The sequence below is a fragment of the Mesoplodon densirostris genome, chromosome 7 (assembly GCF_025265405.1).
Source record: "Mesoplodon densirostris isolate mMesDen1 chromosome 7, mMesDen1 primary haplotype, whole genome shotgun sequence".
Taxonomy (NCBI): Eukaryota; Metazoa; Chordata; class Mammalia; order Artiodactyla; family Ziphiidae; genus Mesoplodon; species Mesoplodon densirostris.
The window spans coordinates 62,416,942-62,441,545 of record NC_082667.1 but is presented as its reverse complement, the minus strand read 5'-3'; the positions used below and the strand labels follow the sequence as shown (position 1 = coordinate 62,441,545).

At 54.2% G+C, this 24,604-nt stretch overlaps 1 protein-coding gene across 5 annotated transcripts; it reads left to right on the top strand.

Annotated features, from left to right (window-relative positions):
- The first annotated feature begins 1,574 nt into the window (after positions 1 to 1,574).
- On the top strand, positions 1,575 to 24,604 carry APBB1 (amyloid beta precursor protein binding family B member 1). Of its 5 annotated transcripts, none has more exons than XM_060105463.1 (14): positions 1,575 to 1,707; positions 9,081 to 9,812; positions 15,606 to 15,781; positions 15,876 to 15,932; positions 16,016 to 16,101; positions 16,216 to 16,279; positions 16,717 to 16,866; positions 17,242 to 17,369; positions 17,771 to 17,885; positions 18,034 to 18,118; positions 18,393 to 18,476; positions 23,512 to 23,627; positions 23,771 to 23,947; positions 24,032 to 24,604. In XM_060105463.1, exons 2-14 carry the CDS (start codon positions 9,095 to 9,097, stop codon positions 24,197 to 24,199), a joined length of 2,124 nt encoding a protein of 707 aa, XP_059961446.1. In that variant the 5' UTR covers positions 1,575 to 1,707; positions 9,081 to 9,094; the 3' UTR covers positions 24,200 to 24,604. The 5 variants fall into 5 exon arrangements, with proteins under 5 accessions (XP_059961446.1, XP_059961447.1, XP_059961445.1 ...); XM_060105464.1 differs by having other exon boundaries at positions 1,575 to 1,757; XM_060105461.1 differs by lacking the exon at positions 1,575 to 1,707 and adding an exon at positions 2,031 to 2,162.

Below are 24,604 nucleotides of genomic sequence, written 5' to 3'. Positions count from 1 at the left end.
AAACCTCCCCAGACCAAATTGAGTCCATTCACACAGCATCATGTACATCTTCAAAATACTCATCACATTTCTAATCATATGTTTAATATCTCTTTCCCCTGTTATTCAAGCTCCCTGAGGGCAAGGACTCAATCTTGTTTCTTTACAAGTTCCTAGCACCAAGGACAGTGCCTCCCACATAATAATGATTTGTTGAGAGAGAATGATCAAATGAATGAGGACACCTTTCTTCTTCTGGGTAACTCTTACTCATCTTTCAAGGACAAAGGTCACATGTTATACCCTCCAGGTTGGGTGACAGTCAAATCTGATTCATCTTTGGGTCCCTAGGACTTAGCTTGGGACTTGGTACATGGTTCGTATATCATAGAAGGTTGTCAATTCATAGTAACTTCTTGTCCAGGAGTTGATAATGTTTGAAGCTGAATGATGGGGATATGAGGGTTCATTATACTGTTCTGTCTCCTTATGTTATATATATTTGAAATTTTCCGTAACAAAAAGTTAAGGGCTTCCCTGGTGGCGCAGTAGTTGAGAGTCCGCCTGCCGATGCAGGAGACACGGGTTCGTGCCCCGGTCCGGGAAGATCCCATATGCCGCGGAGCGGCTAGGCCCGTGAGCCATGGCCGCTGAGCCTGCGCGTCCGGAGCCTGTGCTCCGCAACGGGAGAGGCCACAACAGTGAGAGGCCCGCGTACCGCAAAAAAAAAAAAAAAAAAAAAAAAAAGTTAAACCATTTATATTCACCTCAAATCAAGTGAAAGTGTAGTCAAAGATGATCTTGAGGCTTCTGGCTTAGGCAAGAAGTAGATGGTGGTGCCACTCACTGGGATGGATAAAGTGGAGCTGCATCCAGTCGTGTGTGTGTGTGTGTGTGTGTGTGTGTGTGTGAGAGTGTGTGTGTGTGTGTGTGTTCGTGCACACATGCACTGGGGAGGGTTCTTTTTCACCCCAGTGAAACTTCTAAGAAGGCCAATAAAGGGGATGAGACAATGAATTTAGATTTGGACATTTTTAGTTTTAGGTACCTTGAGGGCATCTTGAGTTGCTCAGTAGTTAGTAGTTACAATAAATTAAAACGTCTGCCTTAGAGGAATGAGCCAGGAGAGGGTTTCTGGATGGTAATACTCCCCCTCACTATCTTTGAAAGCCTCTGTGCCGCTAACCTGACCACTGGGAACTATCTCACTATCCAGGGAGTCTGTGCAATATTGGGCCCCATCATTCCTTCCTTCACACTTTTCATCCACATTCCCCCTTCTTCCTTCCCTCCTGTGAATTTCCACCAGGGAGCGATTCGTTCTTCACATCTGCAAGGCCTTGCTGTCACAGTTTCATGTTCAGCAGCAGTGTTAAGAAACATCTGGGTTCCAGTTTGTTTCCCCCACTTACCTGTAACTGCAGGCAAGTTGCTTTACCTTTCTGAACCTCAGCATCTGCCTCTGAAAACTGAGGATGATCATAGTGGCAACTTCACAGGGCTGATGTGAGGACGAATGCATATAACGGGTTTAACACAGAGCCTGGCACCGTGTAAGCGGCCACTAAATAAGAGCTATTATTATCACCAACGCTGTGCCCTCATCGCTTCTCCACCAGGACGTCACGGAGTGTTGCCGCAAGTGCAGAGCAGGCTGCCTCCTCGGAGCCCCTCCCCGCGCGGCCGCGGCCCGGGCACTGCCACAGCCGGTCCCGCTCCAACCCCTCGGTGAGTCGCCCCGCCGGGGTGCGGGGCCAGGGCCCTGTGGGCCGCACAGGGTGAGTCCAAGGCCTCGTGGTGGAGGGCGGTGCCGGGCTGGGCGCGGGTCGGCGGAGGCTGGGGCAGCGCTCTGGAACCCTGGGACCTCGGCGCAGGGATGGCGGCCGGCGAGGGGCTTTGGCCCGCTGGACTCATCGAGGCCCGAGGGTCCCGCAGGGAGGGGCCCTCCGCTGCGCTGCCACCAGTGACGCCCCCGAGGGGCTCCCGCTTCCGGGCCCGCGCCCGGCCCAAGATGGCGCCCCTCCCCCACCCGCTGCCCCGCGCGCGCCTCCGCTGCTCCGGGCGCGGCCCCGCGGCCCGCGCGCTCCTGGGCGGGGGATGTTGTGATGGAGAAGCCGCCGCGGAGCCCGAACCCTGCAGCCTGAGCCACCTCCGCCACCTGGGCCTGGGGCCTCCCCGCGCAGGTAGGAGCTGCCCGTGCCGGGACCCAGCCCGGGCGGTCGGATCCCGGCCTCCAGTGGCCGGCGGACCCCGCAGCCCGAGCTCCGCGGCGGCCCGCGTCCCCCCGCCAGGCCCCATCCCCGCGCGCGGCCCTCCCACCGCGTATTCCGACTACCCTCCTGTTCTCCCCCATACAAGGTCTGACTCTACTTCGGTCCTCACACCGTCCCCTCCCCGACCTTTACCTCCTGCCCCTCCGGGATGAATAGGGAGCGAAAACAGGGGAAGAGAAGCGAGGGGCTGTGGGGGGATGGGGGATGGGGGATGGGGACTAGGGGATGGGGGAGGGGAGGTCAAGGACTGGGAAGAGGACGTGTGGTGAGGTAAGCTCACAGGCTGCACAGATTCCTGCAGGGTCCCAGGCCTGGCATCTGTCAAGCTGCATTCTCTTGCCCTCGGCGACCGAGGGGTGTGCCCTGGGGCCGGCTGTGGCCCCGCTCGGCCAGGAGGCCTAGCACTCTGGCAGGAGCACCCATTAGGAGCAGTTTTCCCACTGCCAATTCAGAGGATATTTCGAACCTATTGAATCTGCCTGGGGGTTTCTTGCTTTCCCAGTACCTCAGAGTCCCAGCTCTCTCCACTCCTTAAAGCCAGAACCTCGTCTACACTTGATGTCTTTATTTCCTCACTTCCCATTCATTCACTTCACTCGGTCTTCTGTCTCTGGCACCCACGGCAACTGCTCAAGCCAAGGTCACTGGAGATGTCCATGTGGCCAACTCCAATGGACACTTTCCTATTATCCCCCTTCCATTTTCTAGTATTAGTAGTGTGTGTCAACTCTCCTTGAAACATTTTCCTGGTTTCTGTCCTGCAGCATTGTCTGCTCCTTCTCAATCTCATCTGCTACCTCCTTCCCCTCTCTCTAGATGCTGGTGAGGCTCTTGGTTCTTTCCTGGGCCATCTTCGCTCATTCTGCACTTTCTTCTCGGGTCCTTTATTCACTCTCAAGGCTTCAAATTTCATATATATATATGTATATATATGATTCTTGGATTTATACATCTTGCCCAGATCTCTTTCCTGAACTCCAGACACAATATCCAACTGGCCTCATGACATCCCCTTGGAAATCCAACAGGAATTCCAGACTTACTGATCCCAAGCTGTATTATCTTTCCTATGTTTCCTCTCTACCCCTTCTTTCAAATCTGTTCCTCCTTCAACTCTCAGAAATGGATACTTTCCAGTCAGCTACCCAAGCTGGAATCCTGGGCAACATTCTAGATTAATCTCTCTCTCTCTCACTCTGTACATCTTGTGTCACCAAGTTCTGTTACATCCACTACCTAAGTATTTTACAAATCCATTCATTTCACTCCATCTCACCCACTGTTGCCAAACTTAATCTAGGCCACACACCCCCTTTTTTCCTTGATTGCTCTGATAACATACCCTCTTGCCTACCTCCTCTTAATACTCTAACGTGGTGTTTTCCTTAAAAAAAAAACCTGTCTGATCATTTATTCATTCAACAAGTATGCTTTGAGCACCTAATATATACCAGATACTGTCAGGCACTGAATATATAATTATGAGCAAAATAGACTGTGTCCTTGTCCCCATGGAGCTGACAGTCTAAGGGGAAAATCAGATAAGAATAAAATTACGAATGTAATAAATACCATGAAGGGAAAGGTGAATGGTGCCTTGAGAACACACAAGAGCACCAACTAAACTGGACTAGGAGGTAGGGAGAGAGGGTCAAGGAAGGCGTCTCTGAGAACATGACATTTGACCTAAGAGGCAAAGGAATTAGACTGAGAGGGTAGGGGAAGGAGGGTCCAGGCAGAAGGGGAATCACGTGCAGACACCTTATGGAAAGAGAGAGCATGATGTCTTCGAGGAATCAAAGGCCAGTGATGCTGGACAGCAGAGTGCCAAAGCTGGAGAGGAAGGCTGAGCCGGGCAATTTAGGGCATGTTAAGAATTTTGGTCTTAAAATCTTTGTCCTTGGTGTGGACTGTTGACGGTAGTGGATGCAGAGAGTCGATCAAGTCCAAAAATTTTTCTTGGATAGAAAATCGTCAGTACTTGGGGATGGATTGAATGTGGGGAGTGAGGGAGAAGGTGGTGTCAAGAATGGTATTGCTACTTCTGGTTTACAGAACAGAACTGGTGGTCATGTCATTCCATGAGCCAGGATCCTGAAAGAACCAGTTAGGGTGTGGGAGAGAGAAACATGAGTGGGTATGTTGGTTTGAGAGGCCTTTGAGACATCCAAGTGGAGATGTTGAGTAGAAAGATGAATATGTGTGTCTGGAGCTCAGATGAGAGGTCTGCAATGAAGGTGTACTTTTGGAAAGCGTCAATTTGTAGGGGGCACCTGAAGCTATGGGCATGAATGAATAGCTGTGTCGAATATGGGGTGAGAAAGAGAAAAGGGCATAAGAACAAGCTGTGAGAAACTCCAACGTGTAACGGCTGGCAGAGGATGAAGAGCCAGCAAAGGAGTGTAAGAAACCACCAGGCAGTAACTAGAGTGTAGGAAGAAAACCAGGAGATGTAGTGTGTGGAAGCCATGGATGAAAGCTGGATGAGAGGCCCATGGTGTCAGATGCTGCTGAGAGTACAACCAGGATGAGGACTCCAAGTGTCTGTTGGATTAAATGAGACAGGGGTCATGTTGACCTTGGTAGGAGCTGTTACTGAAGCATGTTGAGAGTGGAAGCAGGACTGGGAAGAGTTGAAGAGCGAGACCCAGGTGAGGATATGGCAACCATGAGTGAAGACAGCTCTTTCAAGAAGTTTGCGGGTGTGGGGGAGAAAAGAGAGTAGCAAGTGGCGCTGGAAGAATGTCAGGTCAAGAAAGATTCTGTGTTTAAGTTGGGAGATAGTGGATCCCACTGAGGAGCGGTTGATTAGGTAGAAGAAAAAAATGGATTAACAGTGGCATACAATTCCTGGAAATGCATGAAAGGAAGGATTTAAGTGACAGGCGAAGCAACTGGTTTTAGGAAAAAGGAGAGAAAAGGATAGGTGCTGAGTCAGTAAGTTTGTAGGTTTGAGGATGTAAGTTTGTAGGTTTGATCATCTCTGGCTGATGGCTGCCATTTCCTCCGTGAACTGGGAGTGCGTTGGGGCTTGGGGGTCATCCTCTGAGAGGGAGGGATGGTGAAGGGGGTGGTCCAAGGAGAGTCGTGTTCTTGTCTCAGGCAGGTCTTCGCCAATGTCTCGGTCAAAGTAAGCCTCGGGCTCCTATAGTGCCCTGTTCTTTCCCCATCAAAATAGTCAATCACTTATTCAACAAATAGAGAGTGCTTAGAGCGACAGAGACTGCCATTACACTGCATTGTAATGAGTCGTTCAGTGACTGTTTCCCTGCTAGACTGTGAGCTCCTTCGGGGAACAGTCATTTCTTTATTATTCATCACTCTCCCCCCATGCTCAGCACAGTGCCTGGCATATAGTAAGTGGTCAGGTTAGAAGACCATTGACCTTGAGCAGGCCTCACCTGTCTACCCGTGTGGTCTCCTATCAGCCCCTTCAGGCTTAGTGGCCACTCTTTTAGCTCCTCCCCTGAGGGCTCCACCCAGCTCCCTGCCTTGAGCCAGAATCCATTTGGCTCTTTCCATCCTTTGAGAGGCTCCAGGTATGGGTAGCGCCAGTGAGAGGGGAGAGGTTAGGTTGTGCCCCTTCTTGAAGGTATTGGGCAGCTGGTCATCCTTTGACCTTAAAAAGTGAGGTGAAGGAGACCGCACTGCTTTGAGCCAGGCGCTCAGGCTTTAGCACTCTTCACACAGCACAACTTCCCCCTTCCCTCCCCCAGTGCTTTCTGTCCCCATGACCAGATGGGCAGGCCTGCCCTGCAGTCACCCTGGTTCTTCACTGTCCCAGCCTCACGGGGCATGTGCCCTTCCCGGACCATACTTCCAAATGCGAAGGAGGTCGGTCCTGGCCTGAGCACTGAGAAACCTGGCTCCGTACACTGCTGCTTCAGAGAACGGCCTGGCATCCCTAGGATGCTCTGAGTGTGGCAGAGTCATGGGGTCTTCCATCTCCTGAAACTCATGGAGATGCCACTCAAAGGAACAGCCTTTGAGCTAGGGTATCAGTTTAAGCTAACTCCCTCCCTCCCTTTTTTCCTAGATCTCAGGCCTCACCTGTCCAGGACCCCATCCTACTTCCTTGTCAGGGACACTTCATCATTCTCCAGCACCCTCCCTGACACTCCCATCCCCAGCCATGAGGCCTCACAAGCCTGTCTCAGTGTCTATTCCCAATTAGTTCTCAGCCTCCTAGCTCCTGTTCCTCTCACCCCTCCATCCTGACCAGGGGCCCACTCTGTGCAGACGCACAGCACACACTCTTTGCTAATGGGGTGCAAAGTTGAATGAGACAGGGTCTCAGATGTTCAGACAGAATGCAGTGCTGGGTATGGTGAGCTAAGGAAGGAATGGGCGCCTGAGGATGGGGATAGGGGACTGAACAGAAAAGACTTACTGCTTAGGAGCTTTGACCGCTGAGCCAAGTAGTGAAACATGAGCAGAGGTCCTCGTGAGGGGAGACGGGATTCCAAGCCAAGGGATCAGTGTAAACAAAGAGCCGGGGCCATGTGAGTGTGACACGTTCTAGAATCCACCATACTTCCTGTGGCTGGAGTGTAAGGTGGGAAGGAGGCAGGACGGGGAGGAGGCCCGAGAGGTCACAGGCATTGGCTCAAGGAGGCTCTTGGTGATCTGCTAATGAGTACAGACATTATCCTAAAGGCAGTCAGTCATGAGCCATCTAATTTTTTGAGCTGGAGAGTGACATGATCTGGTTTCCATTTCTGGACGATTACTGTGGTTCTGGGTAGAGACAGAGCTGTCTGTCTTTCTCATTTATGCTGGTGGCCACGAGCTTTCCCATTGCCGAGGTGGATCCATACCGAGCAGACCAGCAGGTAGTTACATGTGAGGCAGACACGTGGACAGGGACCTTCTCACATTTATTTCACAGATGTGTGCATAGCATTGTGCTAGGGTCTGAGGGGCTAGGAGTGATGGAAAGGCGAGCTGCGGCTCCTGCCCCAGGACCCGGCACTGCACCCGAGAGACGGCAGAGCCTTGCGGGGCAGCCTAAACACCTCCGGGCAGTCTGTGCTCAGGGTTGAGAGCTGCGCTGTGGAGACAGAGAGCACTGGGGCCATGGGTTCAAGGAGAGAAAGAACTCAGGGCACACAGGGAGGTGGAGAGCGCTCAGGTAAGAAACTGAGGAGAAGGGACTGTGCAGCGGGAGTTTGAGGGGAAGATGTGCCTGGGGGGCGGTCGGTAGGGGAGAGTTGCATGTTGCGGGGAGGTCAGGTAGGAGGAGACCTCTGAGTGAGGGTATCAGGGAGGGGAGGATGGTGTCTAAGACGGTCAGGTGGAGACACAGTCAGATAATGGTTGGTCAGGGAGAATAAACTGTGAGGGGGTGGCCAGGGAGGGTCCAGGGAATGAGCACATTACAGTGGGGGTCAGGGAAGGAGAGAAGCCTAGCAGTGGAAGGTCAGGGAGATGGGGAGGGTGGGATGGGGCTTTGAGGGTGAGATCAATCGTTAGGGTGATGGGCTTGGCTGATCGGAGGAGAAGGTGATCCACGAAGCGCTTCTGAGGATGCAGGAGGGGTCCGAGGGGATAGGACTGGTGGGCTTTCGCTGTGGGACAGGAGGACCCCTCACCTAAAGGGCGGGTGGAGTTTGGTTGGGGCATGGTGAGCAATGGTTGAGACACAGTAACATGACCAGAGTATGTTTTCTGAAACTGGCAGAGGAGATGCTAAATGGGGCCTGGGGCAGATGGGAGGGCAGATTCATACACTGATTCAACAAATATTTATTGAGTTCTTGCTCTGTGTCAGCACTGTGCTAAGCCCTAGGCACACTACATGGAAAAAAAAAAAAAAACAAGAAAGACAAAATCCTCACCACCATGGAACTGAAATTAGAGTCATGAGCAGACAATCATTAAACAAAGTAAATAATAAATTAGCTTGTCAGATGGTGTTGGGTGCTGGGGAGAGTTTGGGGATTGCTGGGAGGGGCCACGGTGGCCTGCAGATTTACAAAGGGTATTCAGGGAAGGCCTCACTGAAAAGGTGACATTTGGGCAAAGACCTGAAGGGCTGGAGGGTCCAGATCAAAGACTCCTGCAGTGACCCAGGCATGGGGCATTATAGGGGCTGGCAGAGGAATTGGTACCCGAGGTGAGATACTATATAGAAACAGTCACCAAAATGTTGCTTCAACTGGTCAAAGGAACCACGAATTGGAGCTGAAGGCCCTTCCTTTATGACCTGCCTTCCCAGGACCTTGCCCTTGAGGGCTTGGTCTATGCTCATTCTCTCTTGTCCTCATGGTCCCTAGGATGGGGTGGGCTTGGGGGCTGATTGGACCCAGCGATTTATGATGATAGGAACAGAGCATGGGGAGCTCACAGTGGTGGGGTTGTGCATAGCGGTGTGGCAGGAGGAAGGGGGCAGGCAGTGTCCAGTGTCCCGAACACACGAGCCAGTCCCTCACCATCTGTGACCCTGGCACAGCAAGCCCCAGTTGGATGAGCTGGGGGTGGGGATGCACAGAGAGCCATTGTGTGGAGTCTCTGCAGTTGGGAGTGAGGGCAAAGCAGGGGCTGGCTGTGCTATCCCAGCAAGCTCAGGGCTGGGGATTTGGGGATGGGGTGGACTGTGGGCCTGGGCCTGGTCAGTGGGGGTGGGGTTTGAGCTGGTGGTGGTGGTGATGGCGGACAGAAGTCGAGCCCAGTTATTCTCCTGGAAAATAGCTCAGCAGACACAGCAGTGTGTGCTGGCCTGCTGAGTGCAGGGAGACGAGGAGGTGCAGGGCACAGGCCTGGGACAGAAGCAGGCGTGCTGCTATCCTGACCTGGAGGCTCAACGTGGTTTCCCCTCCCCGCCTGCAGGATCTGCCAAGGCCATGTCTGTTCCATCATCCCTGAGCCAGTCGGCCATTAATGCCAACAGCCACGGAGGCCCCGCCCTGAGCCTGCCCCTGCCCCTGCACGCTGCCCACAACCAACTGCTCAACGCCAAGCTGCAGGCCACGGCCGTGGGACCCAAGGACCTGCGCAGCGCCATGGGGGAGGGGGGTGGGCCCGAGCCAGGCCCCGCCAATGCCAAGTGGCTAAAGGAGGGCCAGAACCAGCTCCGGCGGGCCGCCACAGCCCACCGTGACCAGAATCGCAACGTGACCTTGACCCTGGCTGAGGAAGCCAGCCAGGAGCCCGAGATGGCACCCTTGGGCCCCAAAGGCCTGATGCACCTGTATTCTGAGCTGGAGCTCTCCGCCCACAATGCGGCCAACAGAGGGCTCCGAGGACCCGGCCTGATCATCAGCACCCAAGAGCAGGGCCCAGATGAGGGAGAGGAGAAGGCGGCAGGGGAGGCCGAGGAGGATGACGAGGAAGAGGAGGAAGAGGAGGAGGAGGACTTGTCTTCTCCCCCAGGGCTGCCAGAGCCCCTGGAGAGTGCGGAGGTGCCCCCCGGTCCCCAGGCCCTTGCAGACGGCCCCCGAGAGCACAGCAAGAGTGCCAGCCTTCTGTTTGGCATGCGGAACAGCGCAGCCAGTGACGAGGACTCGAGCTGGGCCACCTTATCCCAGGGCAGCCCCTCCTATGGCTCCCCGGAGGACACAGGTACCTTTTGGAGCTTGCTATGGGGAATGTGGGAGGGCAAGAGGGCAGAGGGTGGGTCTCTCCATACAGAGGGTCAGCCTGGGCGTGAGTCACAGAGCCTGCATCCTCAGTCCTCAGCAGGCCACGTCCAGGGTTTCCTGAAGGAAATGGTCTCTACATTCAGCTTGAACAAGTTGAGAGACCCAACCATCCCACACTCCTGATGGATGGTGGACTAGGTCTGTTGATGAGGCACTTACCAGGTCCTGGCTCTGTGCTCAGCATTATCGTACGGAATCCTCCCTATAACGTGAGGTAGATACCATAATGATGCCCATACTACAGGTGACAAAAAAGAGGCCTGGAGAGGTTTAGTCCTTTCCCGGGGTCACAGACAGTCTGAGATCACAGTAGAACTGAGATCTAAACCAAGTCCAAGTGCAGACCCGAGCTCTGGGCCCTTATGCTGTCACTGATGCCTACAGCACGGTGAGCTCAGGTGCACCCGGGCTGTGTTTTAGAGGCAGCTTCTCCCCACAGAGGTCTGTTTGGAAAGAATGGGGTACTGTGTGCAGAGCACTGCACTGGACATGGCAAGAGAACTGTTTAGTCAGGAATAAGATACCGACTAAAAGTGAGGAAACAAAGGAAGAGGAAACGTATGCTTTGTTGGGGTGGGGGGGATAGATATGAGGACTCCCAAGCATTGACCATTAAATGTGTCCCGTTTAAATAAGTTGAGTCTCTGCATTTGCTAGTGTCACATAGAGATGCAGACAGCTGAGGAGAAAAGGGCAGAGATAATGGGCTGCAGCCACAAGCCTGGGCTGGGTGTTAGTGTCAGGAAAGACTCCTCACACACCAGGCAGCAGGCACCTTACCCAGACCCCAAACTGGGGGACCTTTGCAGGGAGCATGCAGTTCAGACAAGCCAAGGGCAGCATGTCATCCCCTTTCGAAGAACTTACTATGGACATTTTCAGACATATACGAAAATAATAGAATAACGAGCCTGATTTACCCATGACCCAGTTTCAACAATTAGCAACACATGGCCAACCTTGCTGCATCTATACCCCCACCACTCCTGGGCCCCAGCCTAGGTTATTTTGAAGCAAATACATCCGTAAATGTTTACTCATGGTTTTTTTTTTGGCTGCACCATGTGGCATGCAAGATCTTAGTTCCCCAACCAGGGATCGAACCCACGGCCCCTGCAGTGGAAGCTCGGAATCTTAACCGCTGGACCACCAGGGAAGTCCCCACTCATTCATGCCTTTCTGAAAGATAAAACTCTTTTGAAAAAAAATCCACAATATCAATATCAAGCCTACGGAAATTTAGCAATAATTCCTTAATATCATCGAATATCCGGTCAATGTTTACATTTCCCAGTTTTCTGATAAACGTCCTCCCCACTCTTTTTTTTTTTTCTTTCTTTTTTTGCGGTACGCGGGCCTCTCACTGTTGTGGTCTCTCCCGTTGCGGAGCACAGACTCTGGACGCACAGGCTCAGTGGCCATGGCTCACGGGCCCAGCCACTCCGCAGCATGTGGGATCCTACCGGACCAGGGCACGAACCCACGTCCCCTGCATCGGCAGGCGGACTCTCAACCTCTGCGCCACCAGGGAAGCCCCTCCCCACTCTTTTTAAAAAGTTTTGATTCATTGCATCAATATCCAAGTAGGAACAGACCTTTTGATAGTCAATATGTCAAGGTTTCTTTTGATCTATACATTATTCTTCCACCTCTATTTTTGCTCGCAGTTTTGTTGCTGTTGTTGTTTTAATTGAAGCCACTGTGTTGTTGGCCCGGGGCTTTCCGCGGTCTGGATTTGCAGACCCTCCCTGTGTGGCATTGTACGTGTTCCTCTTCCCCTGGATTTCCTGTCAATTGGCAGTGAATTCTAGAGCCTTGATCAGGTTCAGATTTGAGGGTTTTTTTGTGTTTTGTTTTTGTAAGAACACTTCACAGGTGGTATTGAGTAATTCTACCAAAGACAAAGTCTGATTGCCTGTCTTTAGGGGGATGTTAGCGGCAGTCAGTGGTCATCGCCTGGGTCCCTTTTGCAGAGAACAACTACTACTCCACTCCAGCTTGTTTTTTGTAGGGTTAGATGGGGTGGGGGGGATGTAGTCTCAATGGAGCCAGTTCATGTAACTTTTCAAGGGAAACTGAAAATTAGATATCGCTGTGAAACATCCCAATTTCTAAATGCTAGCAACCAAGTCTGTTTTTTAAAAAAGCACCATGCAGGCCAAACGAAATCTATCTGAGGTTTACATCAGACTGCAGGTTGCTTATTTGCAACCTCTGCCTTAGGGGGTGTGAATCTGGGGCCAAGTAATGGAGAGGCTGGCTGCTCTGGGGCCCCTGAATGGTCACTGTAGTGGCCGCTCCTATGAGCTTTCTGAGAGCGGGAGGACAGAACTGCTGAAGAGCTGGGAAGGGTATGCTGGGTGTGGGCAGTGACCTCAGCAAGGGAGCGGGTGTGGCGAGAGGATGGGCAAGGATCAAGCTCTGCTGGAGGCTGTGTTAATTGAGGGTGGCCGAAGGGGCTGCATCACTGCCTCTTTTGTAACTGTGCTGCTATGACCAGGAAGGCCACAGAGGAGGTCTGGCCTCCCGTAGGGGTGTGGTAGAATTGAGCAAACATTATTTTCTCCTTCCCACCCTAGGATCTCCACAAAGTTGTTGATTGCATGCATAAGTATATGAATGAACGAATGATGACCAAATGATGAATGATGAATGAATGAACTTTCCTACCTGTGTTGGGTTCATACTCAGTGCCAGGCCTTGTCCTAAATGCTAAGAGTACATACTGCCGGGGACAGATGTTCCTGCCCTCAACGGCACTCACAGTCTAGGGTGGAGACAGAAGTAAACAGGTAGTTTGGGCCATGGGGTGGGGGAGGTGCAGGAGGGACATCACGCACCCTGCCTGTGTGCATGGTCGGGGAGAGGGGGTGGGTCAGTTTTGAGAAGCGACCTTTACACTGATGCTGGAAGGAGGAGTGGCTGGTGCCAGGTGAAGATTGAGGGGAGGGAGGCTGGGCTCCGGGAGGATAAGGGGCGTGTCCCAGGCAGGGAGAGAGAGACCAGAGGTATGGAGGGTGGTCAGAGGTAAGGCTGAGAGGCAGGCGATTAGGGGCTCAAAACAGCAAACAAACCTTGTAGAGGAATTTGGGTTCTATCCTGAGGGCAAGGAGAAAACAATTCGAGTATTCAACTGGAGGGAAGGTTAGCATTTTGGAACAATCATTTGGGATGTAGCATGCAGCTCAGACTGGAGGAGACTAAACAGGAAGAGGGAGACCCTTCGTGAGGCTGCTGCATTGACCTAGGTAGAAGATACTAGTAGTCTGGACTACGGGCGTGCGTGGGGGTGGGGAAAGGAGAGCGTTCCTGATTCCTGAGCAAATGACTACATCTGGCTTAGCCTGGGAGGCATGCGTGGGTGAATGAATGATACATGAACCTCTGAGTGCGTGGAGGAGCGCCGGAATGAATTGGTGCAGGAGTGAAAGTGTACATTCCTGAATAAATGCGTGCTTGTGGAAGCCAAGGCCGGGGTGGGGCTGTGCTTGGAGGGAGATGTGCCAAGCTCCAGAAGGGCCTCCCAGATGGTCAAGGGGGGAGAGCGGCCCCTCCAGGACAGATCGGAAGGATGAAGCTCTTTGAAGCAGGAAGGTGCAGGCTGACAGGGATGGCAGATGGATTGGTGTGTGTGACTCAGTCAGAAGATGGTGAACTGGTCCGCAGATTCAAGGGGTCTGTGACCCTTCAGGAAGAAAGGTGTGGCTCTGAGGGGCACGGCTGCCCTGGGTGTGGGGTTCCTGGAAGGTTTGGCGGGAGAGCCCTGAAGACGATGGAGGGTCTCTGGGGAAAAGTGTGCATTCTAATTCCCTAGGGCCTGAGGGGAGGGGAGAGTGGGGGGGAAAGAGGCAGTAATGGGTACCTAGAGGCTGGATGGGCAAGAAGAGCCCCTCCTCTGTGGGCCCACCTCATTGGGAAGCTGAGGGCAGTGAGGCACCTCACCCCAATGACTCTCACATCAGGTATGCAGCCACCTTGGTGTAACCACGCCCACTCCCAGCCCTCCGTGCCTGTTTGCCCAGCAGCCTGGGTCTGGGGACTGCCTGTCCCTCAGTGCTGCCTCTTGGACCAGTCAGGATTCCTGGTTTCCCTGGTAACGGGAAGCACGTCAGCAGTCTGGGCGCTCCCAGCCGGTCCTGGTGCTGCGGTTGCCGAGGAGACGCTGCAGCCTAGCTGGGCCCTGGCAGGTGAGGGGGGTTGGTGCTGGGAAGCCCCAAGCCCGGCCTCAAGCTTGCTGGGCCCCAGCCCCTGAAGCCCACTCTCCGCTCGAACCGCTGGGCAGGTTCTGGGCAGGGGAGGGATCCCTGGGAGCCTTGAAGCCACACCCTGTTTGTACTGAGAGCTCTAGGCTTTGCAGGGCCCCAGGTAGCTGGGGTATTCCCGAAGGGCTGAGCCTCCTGGTGTCCTTAAGACTGGGCTTGACTGTGGCACTGAGGTGACCGCTTTGGGGTGGGATGGAGATTCAGGATGGTGGGAGGGGACGCAGGATTAGAAAGAAGAGATGTGAGCAGGGAAGGCTGGGGTCTCATGAGCCCTACCCCACCCCAATGGGGTCCCCTTCCCTGGTGGTCCTGGCCCCTCCCTAGTGAGCTCCAGGCGGGGGAGGATCTTGCCTGGCAGGCGCTCTGCCCTGGTGAGAAGGGGGCGGGATGAGCTTTTCTCTGCAGCCCAGCACCAGGCTGTGAGCCCAGCTGGCTGGGCTGGAGGGGCTGTGAGGAGGGAGGGTGGAGGCAGGAGGGACTGGGAACAAGCGCCATGTTCTCCCAGGACTTCTTCCTGGCCATCGTCCTGCAGGACAGTAGCCCAGGTGAGGGGCAGCACGGTCCTGGGTATGATGTGGGGCGGGGCTGGCAGGGAGCACAGAAGTGGTGGAGGCCTGAGCTGGGCTGCAGGGCTGGAGTGGCGTGGCTCTGCCGGGGGAGGAGGGGCTATGTCACAGGTGCGTGGTGTGTGTGCATGTGCATGAAATGTTTGCCTGCATTCGTGTGTGGCAAGGGTTAGGTTGTGGGTGTCTGCGGTATCTGCACACATGTGGCAGAGGTTGACATATGTTGTGTGTCTGAATGTGTATTCACTGTCTGTGTGGTACCCACACATGTTTTGGGGGTCATTGTGGGTGTGGTCTCTGCACACACATGTGGCAGGGGCTGGACTATATCGCTGTATGTGTGCACTCCTCTGTGTATGGTGGCCGCACTAGTGGATGGCTGGAGTTGGTGTGTGTGTGTCTGCCCCTGCACATGCGCGTGCACCCACATGCAATACCTGCTGTCTGTGCAGGTATCTCCTGTGTGTGCTCACCCTTGGGTTTGTGGTGGCTGCACAGGTATGTAGTAGGGCTTGTATATGTTGTATGTCTGTGTGCACCTGTGTGTGCAGGAGCTGCTAAGTGTGTGCACCTGGGATCTGGATATGTATGACAGGAGGTCATTTGGGGTCACTCAACCTTCCCTTCTCTCTGCCTCCCTCCTTCCCTCTGTTTGGCCATATTAGCCAAGAGCAGAGCCCAGGAGGAGACCTGAGTCACGTCTCATGCTGGGGGCCCCCCATGCTGTGACTCCAGACTTCAGGCTCTAGGAGGAAGCAGGAGCCTTGTGCTGGAGCCCTTCCCCCGCCCTTCCTCCACCATGGGGTCTTGGGAGGGGACTGGGCATAGCACCCACGATATGCTTGTTGGGTGGGCAGACCCTCACCAAGACCCCCCACCTGGCAGATTCCTTTTGGAACCCGAACGCCTTCGAGACGGATTCCGACCTGCCAGCTGGATGGATGAGGGTCCAGGACACCTCAGGGACCTACTACTGGCACATCCCAACAGGGACCACTCAGTGGGAGCCCCCGGGCCAGGCCTCCCCGTCACAGGGGAGCAGCCCCCGAGAGGAGTCCCAGGTGAGGCTCGCGGGCCTGATGGTTTTGACCCGGGGGGAGGGTGGCGCTGCTGTTGCTAGATGAGCCACCCACCCCTGGCTCCCACCCCTCCTAGCTCACCTGGACCGGCTTCGCGCATGGAGAAGGCTTCGAGGATGGAGAATTTTGGAAGGTGAGTGAGGGGACCTCCTTCACAATGGAGGAGCTGGAGAAGGGGCATCATTTTGGTCCTGATTCCTCTCTCCCCTTCCCAAGGATGAGCCCAGTGAGGAGGCCCCGATGGATTTGGGACTGAAGGACCCTGAGGAGGGGACATTGCCTCTCCCAGCTCAGAGCCTCAGGTAAGTGGGAAGGCATGACACAGTGGGCTGACAGTGGGATGGGTCTGTCTGGAAGGGACCTTGGGACAGCTCCCCGTTTGGGGGCCTGTACCAAGTGTTACCATCTGCCTCCAGCCCAGAGCCGTTGCCCCAAGAGGAGGAGAAGCTGCCCCCACGGAATGCCAACCCAGGGATCAAGGTTTGTTCAAGACCAATGCCCGTTCCCACGCTGGGCCCCCCTGTGTACAGGAATGCCCCTTGGGTCACGTTCTGCGGGCCTCTCTGGTCTCAGTACAGCTTGCCAGGTCCTGAGCTCTTGAAGTCTCAGCACAGACCCCTGTGTCTGAGCGGGAGGCACTTCAGTTTTTAACTCAACCAGTCCCGTGGCCTGGCAGGGGGCCGTTCCAGGCTTGGCTCAGATGCTTCCTTGACTGGCAGGGGTCTCCTCTGAGATCAGCACCCCTCCTGCAACTATATCCTGTTTGTAGAGCCTCTTAGTCTTATACCCTCCCACCCGCCGTGTTCTGAGTCAGGAACTCCTCTGGTCTCAGCAAACCTCCTTGCGTCCTGGGCTAGGAGCTCTTCCGATTTTAGCTCAGAGCCTCTATCTCCCACCCCCTGTTTTGTGTCTGGCAGTGTTTCGCCGTGCGCTCCCTTGGCTGGGTGGAGATGACGGAGGAGGAGCTGGCCCCTGGCCGCAGCAGTGTGGCAGTCAACAATTGCATCCGTCAGCTCTCCTACCACAAAAACAATCTGCACGACCCCATGTCTGGGGGCTGGGGGGAGGTGAGGGCCTGAGCTGGCAGGGTGGCTGGGCAACGGAGAAATGAAGGGAACTGTGAGAGCTGGGAGAGCCCAGCTGCTGCCCCAAGGGCTGGGGAGGGAGGTGCACACCCACCAGGTGACAGCCTGTGAGATGGATGTGTGACTCCATGTTGGGACCTTGGGAGATGGTTGTTTAACGGCGATGGGGATGATAAAAGGAGTCTCGTTAGAGATGACAGGTGTGACCTTTACTAGAGTGAGGCTGCCGGGTGGCTGGTCCGACACCAAAGCAAGGGCCCTCGAGCTGTGGCTCACCCTCCCTCAAGCTGGAAGTGGCAAAGATCAGCCACCTTCCCAGCTGGGGCACCGCTGAGCGTCTGCTTCCTGGGCCTGCAGGGAAAGGATCTGCTGCTACAGCTGGAGGATGAGACGCTAAAGCTGGTGGAGCCGCACAGTCAGGCCCTGCTGCACGCCCAGCCCATCGTCAGCATTCGCGTGTGGGGCGTCGGGCGGGACAGCGGAAGGTGGGAGCAGGGCCAGGGATCCTGGGGGGGCGGGCAGTCAGAGTGGGGCCCTCCTCCCTAACTCTGCTCTTTGCCTCTCTTGTGCTGCCGGACCCAGAGAGAGGTACTGTGCCTAATTTGCCTTGACCGTTCCTCTTCCCACACCTGGACCAGATGCCATGAAGCACCCGAGTTCCCCTGTCCTGCCCTGCCCCTCCCTGCCCGCTGTGCTCGCCCATTCTCCTCGACCTTGGCATGCTTGCCTGTCTACCCTCCGGCCAGAAGGCAGCGCCCGCAGGACCCCATCCCGAGGGCAGAAGCCCTGGAGGAGCTGCGATGGATGGGGAGGGCGTGGGTGGGGTGGAATGGGGCCCAGCACTGGAAGGCACTGGGAGATGCTGAGGTGCCCCTCCCCTCAACAGGGACTTTGCCTACGTGGCTCGCGATAAGCTGACCCAGATGCTCAAGTGCCACGTGTTTCGCTGTGAGGCACCTGCCAAGAACATCGCCACCAGCCTGCATGAGATCTGCTCTAAGGCACGGCCCCCTTCGCACCCTGGACTAGCTGCCACCTTTGCTCTACAAGGATATGGGTGGGGTCCCTGAGTCGGGGTGGGGGGCTCCAGGGCTGTGAAGCCTAACGCACCCTCCCTCGCTCTTCCCCTCCCCCTCTCCCCTTCTGCAGATCATGGCCGAACGGCGCAATGCCCGCTGCTTGGTAAATGGACTCTCTCTGGACCACTCTAAACTTGTGGATGTCCCTTTCCAAGGTCAGTGTCACAGCCCTGCCGGGTCTGTCTCAGCTTGGTTGGCAAAGGTGGGGTGACCCAAGAAGAGGCACGAGCTACTGGACAGAGTGATAGAAAAATGGAGACTCAATTCTTTGGGTCAAATAAGTGGAGGGACTTTGGTTCAAGGGAGGCAGGGGGAGGGGGTGGAGGTAGGGCCTTGGCTGGGTGAATGTCCAGCTTATACCCTGGTGGTGGGGACTGGGAGTGAGCAAGATCTGCCACTATGATTGATCCTCTTCTTTCTTCCCCACAGTGGAATTCCCAGCGCCTAAGAATGAGTTGGTACAAAAGTTCCAAGTCTATTACCTGGGGAATGTGCCTGTTGCTAAACCTGTTGGTATGTGTGTCCTTTTTCACGCAGGGACCACCTCCTTGATCCCAAAACTCTGCTCCCACCCTCTGCCTCCCGGTGCCCCTTCTACCAGACCTTCCCCCTGCTGATGTCCCCCTGCCCTTCAACATGCATCCCACCTCCTGTACTTCTGTCCCAGCTGCACTCCGTACCCTGCCTTCACTCACTGAACCCGTGAACCAGGCATATAGGGAGACCCACTCCTGAATCCCACAGAAAAGCTTTGGTTAGGTTGGGAGGCAGGTCTTCGATGACTGGAAACGCTGGAGCAGCCGGGAGCTGGGTTTGGTATGGGCTGTGAGCATCTAGAGAGGAAGCAGTGAGCATGTTTGTCAATGTGCTTTAGTGTTTGTAAAGTACTCCCTTACATGTCATTTAATTCTTGAGGATCCTGTGAGGTTGGGATTATGATGATACCCATTTTATAGATAAAGAAACCGAGGGTAGAGACTATTAGGTCCACTCTTATATTTCTAGTGCTTTTACGGTACCTGTTATTCACTTGTTCATTCACTTAGCAAATACCTATGAAGCCTACCATGTACCAGGTCCTGGGAGAACAATGGCCACAGCCCTGCCTTCATGGAGGTTACAGGAGATTACAGTGGAAAAAAAGAGGAATAAATCAAATAATCACACAAATAAATGTAAAACTACAAGTTGAGTCATTCGCTGAAAGAAAGTAGCAAGATGCTATGAAACTGTGTAGCAGAGGAGCCTCATTTAGTCTAGGGAGTCCAAAAAGACGTGAGAAAGTGACATTTGAACAGAGATTTAAAAAATGAGTGGGATCTAATGTGGCCAAGTGGAATGGAGACAGGAGTAAAGGGGGAAAGATCACTCCAGGCAGAGTGAACCGTGTGAGGACCCATCATGGGAGGCACCTTGGTACTTCAAAGGCCAGCCGTGCCAGGTGAGGCTGGGAGCTCGGGGGCAGTCAGACCCCGCGGGACCTCAGAGGCCATGTTAGTGATTTGTTCTTCATCCTAAGAGCGGCAGGGAGTTATAAGGGGATTTCTCTGGCACGCACTAGTCGTGATCATTTGAGTTGTGTAACGCTCACCTGGGCTATACCAGTGGAGAAGGCTGCTCAGCAGGTGGAGGGGGACGTCGGGAACCCAGGAGGATCTTGCAGTAGTTGTGGCCAGTAATGAGAACATCTTGGACTGTGCTGGGGCTGAAGAGGAGTGTGTGGATTCAAGAGACGATTAGACAATTAAAGTCAGCAGGCCTTGGTGATTGGTTGGATGCGGGGTGAGGGACAGAGGCGCTAAGGCTGACCCCTGGCTTCCTGGCTTTTGGAGCTAACCAGATAGTGGTGCCATTCTCTGAAGGTAGTAAGCATTGGAAGAGGCCAATTTTGGTTTGGAGACTTGAGTTCAATTTTCAGGCATGCTGAGTTTGATATGCCTTCAGGAAGGTGAGCGGCAAACTCAAATTGGCATCTGGATTCACGGAGGAGTGGTCTGGGCTGGAGATACGAATGTGGGCGTCTCTGGGTAGAGAGGTCCGCAAAGCCACGAGTGTGAAGAAGATCGAGGCCGGAAAGTGGGCAGCCACTGCGAGAAGGCAAACGAGCCTGGGCCTGGCCGTGAGCCCCTCCAACATTTAATGGACAGTGGAGGAGCGAAGTCAGAGGGGAAAAAAAGAGACGGCTTTAAGCAATGGTTGGGTGTCACGTCAAAAGACACTTAGGAAGAACTCTACAGTGTAGGGTGATTGGATAAACAAACACACAAATGAAAGAATGCCTCAGATGACATAGCCCAGGAGATGGTAGACCAAGGACTCTAACCCTGGTCATCTTCAGTTCTCTGCTCTTCCTCTCAAACCATGCTGACTAATGACCAGCACCTTACATTCAGTGAGGGAACCTTCTTAGAGAGGGTGGGGATTTAGCAGGGGTTTGAAGGAAGGCCTGGATTTGCAGAGAGGAGTGGATTGGATTCCGTGGCACTGCCACAGATGAGAAGCTGCAGGCGAGAAAGTCCTGCTGGGGGAGCAGGAAGGAGGCGTGGCTGAGCCCTTCACCTTTGCGCTAGTTTCCTCCTCCCCCTCCCCCTCAACTTCACCCCTCTTCCAGTTACTACCCTGCTCTCCTATCCACCTGCCACTCACATAAGTTCTCACCGTATTAAAGCAACTGTCTGTAGCCCTTGACGGCCCCTCTGCCGTCCATCAGCTCAGTGGGTCTGCTCTGTTGAAGCCATGGCTTTCACACAGTAGTCCCTAAACTCACTTCATGCTTTATTTTTGTTTTTTTTTTTTTAAATTTATTTATTTTTTAAAATTTATTTTTGGGGCTTCCCTGGTGGCGCAGTGGTTGAGAGTCCGCCTGCCGATGCAGGGGACACGGGTTCGTGCCCCGATCCCGGAGGATCCCACATGCCGCGGAGCGGCTGGGCCCGCGAGCCATGGCCGCGGAGCCTGTGTGTCCGGAGCCTGTGCTCCGCGGCGGGAGAGGCCACAGCAGTGAGAGGCCCGCGTATAGCAAAAAAAAAAAAAAAAAAAAAAAAAAATTTATTTTTGGCTGCATTGGGTCTTCGTTGCTGCATGGGCTTTCTCTAGCTGCGGAGAGCGGGGTCTACTCTTCGTTGTGGAGCACGGGCTCTAGGCGCACAGGCTTCAGTAGTTGGGGTGCGTGGGCTCAGTAGTTGTGGCTCGTGGGCTCTAGAGCGCAGGCTCAGTAGTTGTGGCGCACGGGCTTAGTTGCTCCGCGACATGTGGGATCTTCCCGGACCAGGGATCGAACTGTGTCCTCTGCCTTGGCAGGCGGATTCTTAACCACTGCGCCACCAGGGAAGTCCCACTTCATGCTTTATTTATGCTCCCTTTTTAACCTCCATGAGTTTAACATTGGTCCCTCCTGAAGCTGCAATATTCACTCATAAATCATTCGTTCATCAACAAATGACTACTGAGTGCCTGATTTGTGCCAGGCAGTACTCTAGGTTCTTGGTATGTGTTAATGAGCAAAACTGACCAAGATTCCTGCCTTCAAGTAGCTGCCATTCTATTCAGGATAGATAAAATAAGTAAATTATATAGTATGTTAGAAGGCTACAACCGAGATGGAAAAAAAATAAGGATAAGGGGGATTGGGAGCTTGGGGCTGGGGTCAGGGTGTAGGTTTCAGTCCTGAGCTGTTACCAAATAGACTTTTTCCAGGCCACCTAGTTCCACTGCTTTCCCCGCCTGCATGCTGCTTCTCCCCATCCTGGGGCCAGGTGCCACCTCCACAGCTCCATCTGCTTATTAAGCAGTTTGACTTTGATGTATGGTCTACACTCATGATCTTTGAGCTTTTCCACTGACTCGCATCGATGTCATTCACATCTGAGCCCTCTGCAGGCTGCCCTGACCCACCCACTCCTGCCTGTGTTGTCACCCTTCTGTGGTTCCTGGGTTGCTTGGTTATTCCGGTTTGGGTGCATTTGCCCATGTTGCCTCGAGGGTGACTTGCTCAAGCATCTGGAATTCCTTCAGTAGATAAGCCCTGTGCTAGGACTGGGGACACAGACATGAATTAAACTTGGTTTCTGTCCTTGAGATGGCCACAGCCCAGTGTGGAGAAAGGGTTCCCAGCAGTTACAAGATGTGCTGAGAGTTGTCCCAGCAATACCCTCTCTGCCCTACAGCAGGGAAGGCCTCCCAGGTGGGCCCTGGGTGAACTCTGAAGCATGAGAATTGGGAGCTTCGCAGACAGTCAAGAGGGGAAGGGCCCTCTAGACAGAGGCTTTTCCCTCAGTTACAGTTTGTCCCTCAAGGGCATCCACTTCTCTTACTTTGTATTCCCCATCTGCCTAGCTGGGCATTCGCCAAGATTGGATGTTAATAATGCTACATAAATCATTTGAAGCTCAGGGAGCAGTAAAATATGAAGCTTGACAGATCGGATGAGGCCAGTTTTTGGAGTACCTCATGCTTAGGAGAGGAGTTTGGCTTTGATCCAGCCAGAGGTAAGACTAGCAAGGCCAAGATGAGGGAGAACTTTCGAGGAAGATCTGTTTTCTGCCCTCAAAGGGTCCATGTGTTCTGCTCCTAGTGGGAGCCCAGAGGCACTGAAAGGGGCAAGAGGGCCCAAGAGCAGACCACAGAGGTATGTGCTTTTGCACTGGCATCGTTCACTCTAAATTCTTCACTGCGATGGTACCCAGATGACACAGCCAACTCACGAGCAGTGCAGGAAACAGAACCCATGCCCCACCATGCCAGTGTGCTCCTGCCTTGGTTCTCTGCTGAGTACAAGCAAAAGTGGGATGCATGGGTGGAAATGTTTAACAGCAGTTTGAAGTAGAGGAGATATTGTTACAAGGGAAAGTTGATTGATCTAAAAGCCAGGAACCTGGGGTTCCTTGGCTTTTGAGCAAATCATAGAAATTACTGAGTACAGCTAAGATTTTGACAGCACTCTGGTTCTGAAACTAGGACTGTAGGCAAGGGGCAGGGGAAAGGCCTGGTTAAGAACCCAGGCTCTGGAATCAGACTGCTTGCCTTCAGATCCCCATTTCTTAGTGTGACCTAAGGTTTATTACCAGATTTCTATCAGCTTCAGTTTCCTTATCTATAAAATGAAGATAAAGGGATCTTTTGTGAGACTGTAAATGACATAGTGCACTGTAATGACTTAGCACGGTATGACACGAGTAAACATTCCTCAAATGGAAATCTTTAAAACAAAAATGAAGGTTGGGCCTTGAGGACTGGAACGTGGAGAGCAAGGTATGGAGAGGATAGAGCTTTGGGGGGTCAGTCTGCTTAGGAGGCTGGAGAAAGAGAGTCAGTGAAGCATACCAAGCTTAGGATTCAAGGTGGAAGAGGCTAGAAAAGTGCCAGTCACTGAAGCCAAGCAGGAGAGTACCAAGGAAGGGATACAGCATCATCCAGGGCTGTAGGCTAGTGAAGTGGGGATGGAGCAAAGGCCCTGGGCTTGACTGGGCAGAGCTGGAAAGTCTAGTGTAGAGCGGGGGTATCCTCTCTCCACCTCGGGCAGTGCCATGTTCATATCCTTATCTTTCAGGGGTGGATGTGATAAATGGGGCCCTGGAATCGGTCCTGTCCTCCAGTAGCCGTGAGCAGTGGACCCCAAGTCACGTCAGCGTGGCCCCTGCCACCCTCACCATCTTGCACCAGCAGGTAAAGACCTGGGTGGAGAAGGTATGGAGGGGCCTTGCCACGGAGGGGAGACCGGGAATGAGGGGAAGGGCCGTCAGTAAGGCGGACGCACCCAGTGTAAGAGGGGCGGGCTACTCCTTTCCAACTGGCTCCCCTCCCCGCAGACGGAGGCAGTGCTGGGGGAGTGCCGAGTGCGTTTCCTGTCCTTCCTGGCTGTGGGCAGAGATGTCCACACGTTTGCATTCATCATGGCTGCCGGCCCAGCCTCCTTCTGCTGCCACATGTTCTGGTGCGAGCCCAATGCTGCCAGCCTCTCAGAGGCCGTGCAGGCTGCGTGTATGGTAAGCGGGTAGGGTGGTGGAGCGGTGGCACGCGGCCCACACGGGGCAGGCCGGAGCGTGACTGCCCCTCCCGCCTCTCTGCAGCTCCGCTACCAGAAGTGTCTGGATGCCCGCTCCCAGGCGTCCACCTCCTGCCTCCCGGCACCCCCAGCTGAGTCTGTTGCGCGGCGTGTAGGGTGGACCGTCCGCAGGGGCGTTCAGTCGCTGTGGGGCTCCCTTAAGCCCAAACGGCTGGGGGCCCACACGCCCTGAAGCCCTCAGTGCTCCCTCCACCTGCTTGTGTTGGGGCCCAGGGAACTCAAGGGCACGGGGCAGGGAGGGGCCCTACAGGTTATTCTTAGACTTCAGGCACCCCGCCCAGAGCTGCCCCTCCCCAGTAGCTGGGGTTCCCTGCCTAGGGGCTGGGAGGGAGATCTAATCCTGCAAGGAAGTGACAATACTGGGTTGATTAGAAGAGAAACAGAAAGCAAGGCCAGCCCCAGGCTCTCCATCTCCACGTTTCCGCTGGAGCGGGAGGAACTGGTCTAGGCCAGGCCCCGTCTTCGCAGGGTCCTGCAGGGGCCAAAGGAGGGGACTGGTCCCGGCATGGGTCCCCTTCCCTTGGCTCCATGGGCACCTCTGCTGTACTGATATCACTAATAAAGTCTGCCCTGCTGA

Coding starts and splice junctions, on each gene's coding strand:
- APBB1 (XM_060105463.1), top strand. CDS start 9,095: ATGTCTGTTCCATCATCCCTGAGCCAGTCGGCCATTAATGCCAACAGC. Junction 15,782..15,875: donor GCCCCCGAGAGGAGTCCCAG/GTGAGGCTCGCG, acceptor CACCCCTCCTAG/CTCACCTGGACCGGCTTCGC. Junction 16,280..16,716: donor ATGCCAACCCAGGGATCAAG/GTTTGTTCAAGA, acceptor TGTGTCTGGCAG/TGTTTCGCCGTGCGCTCCCT.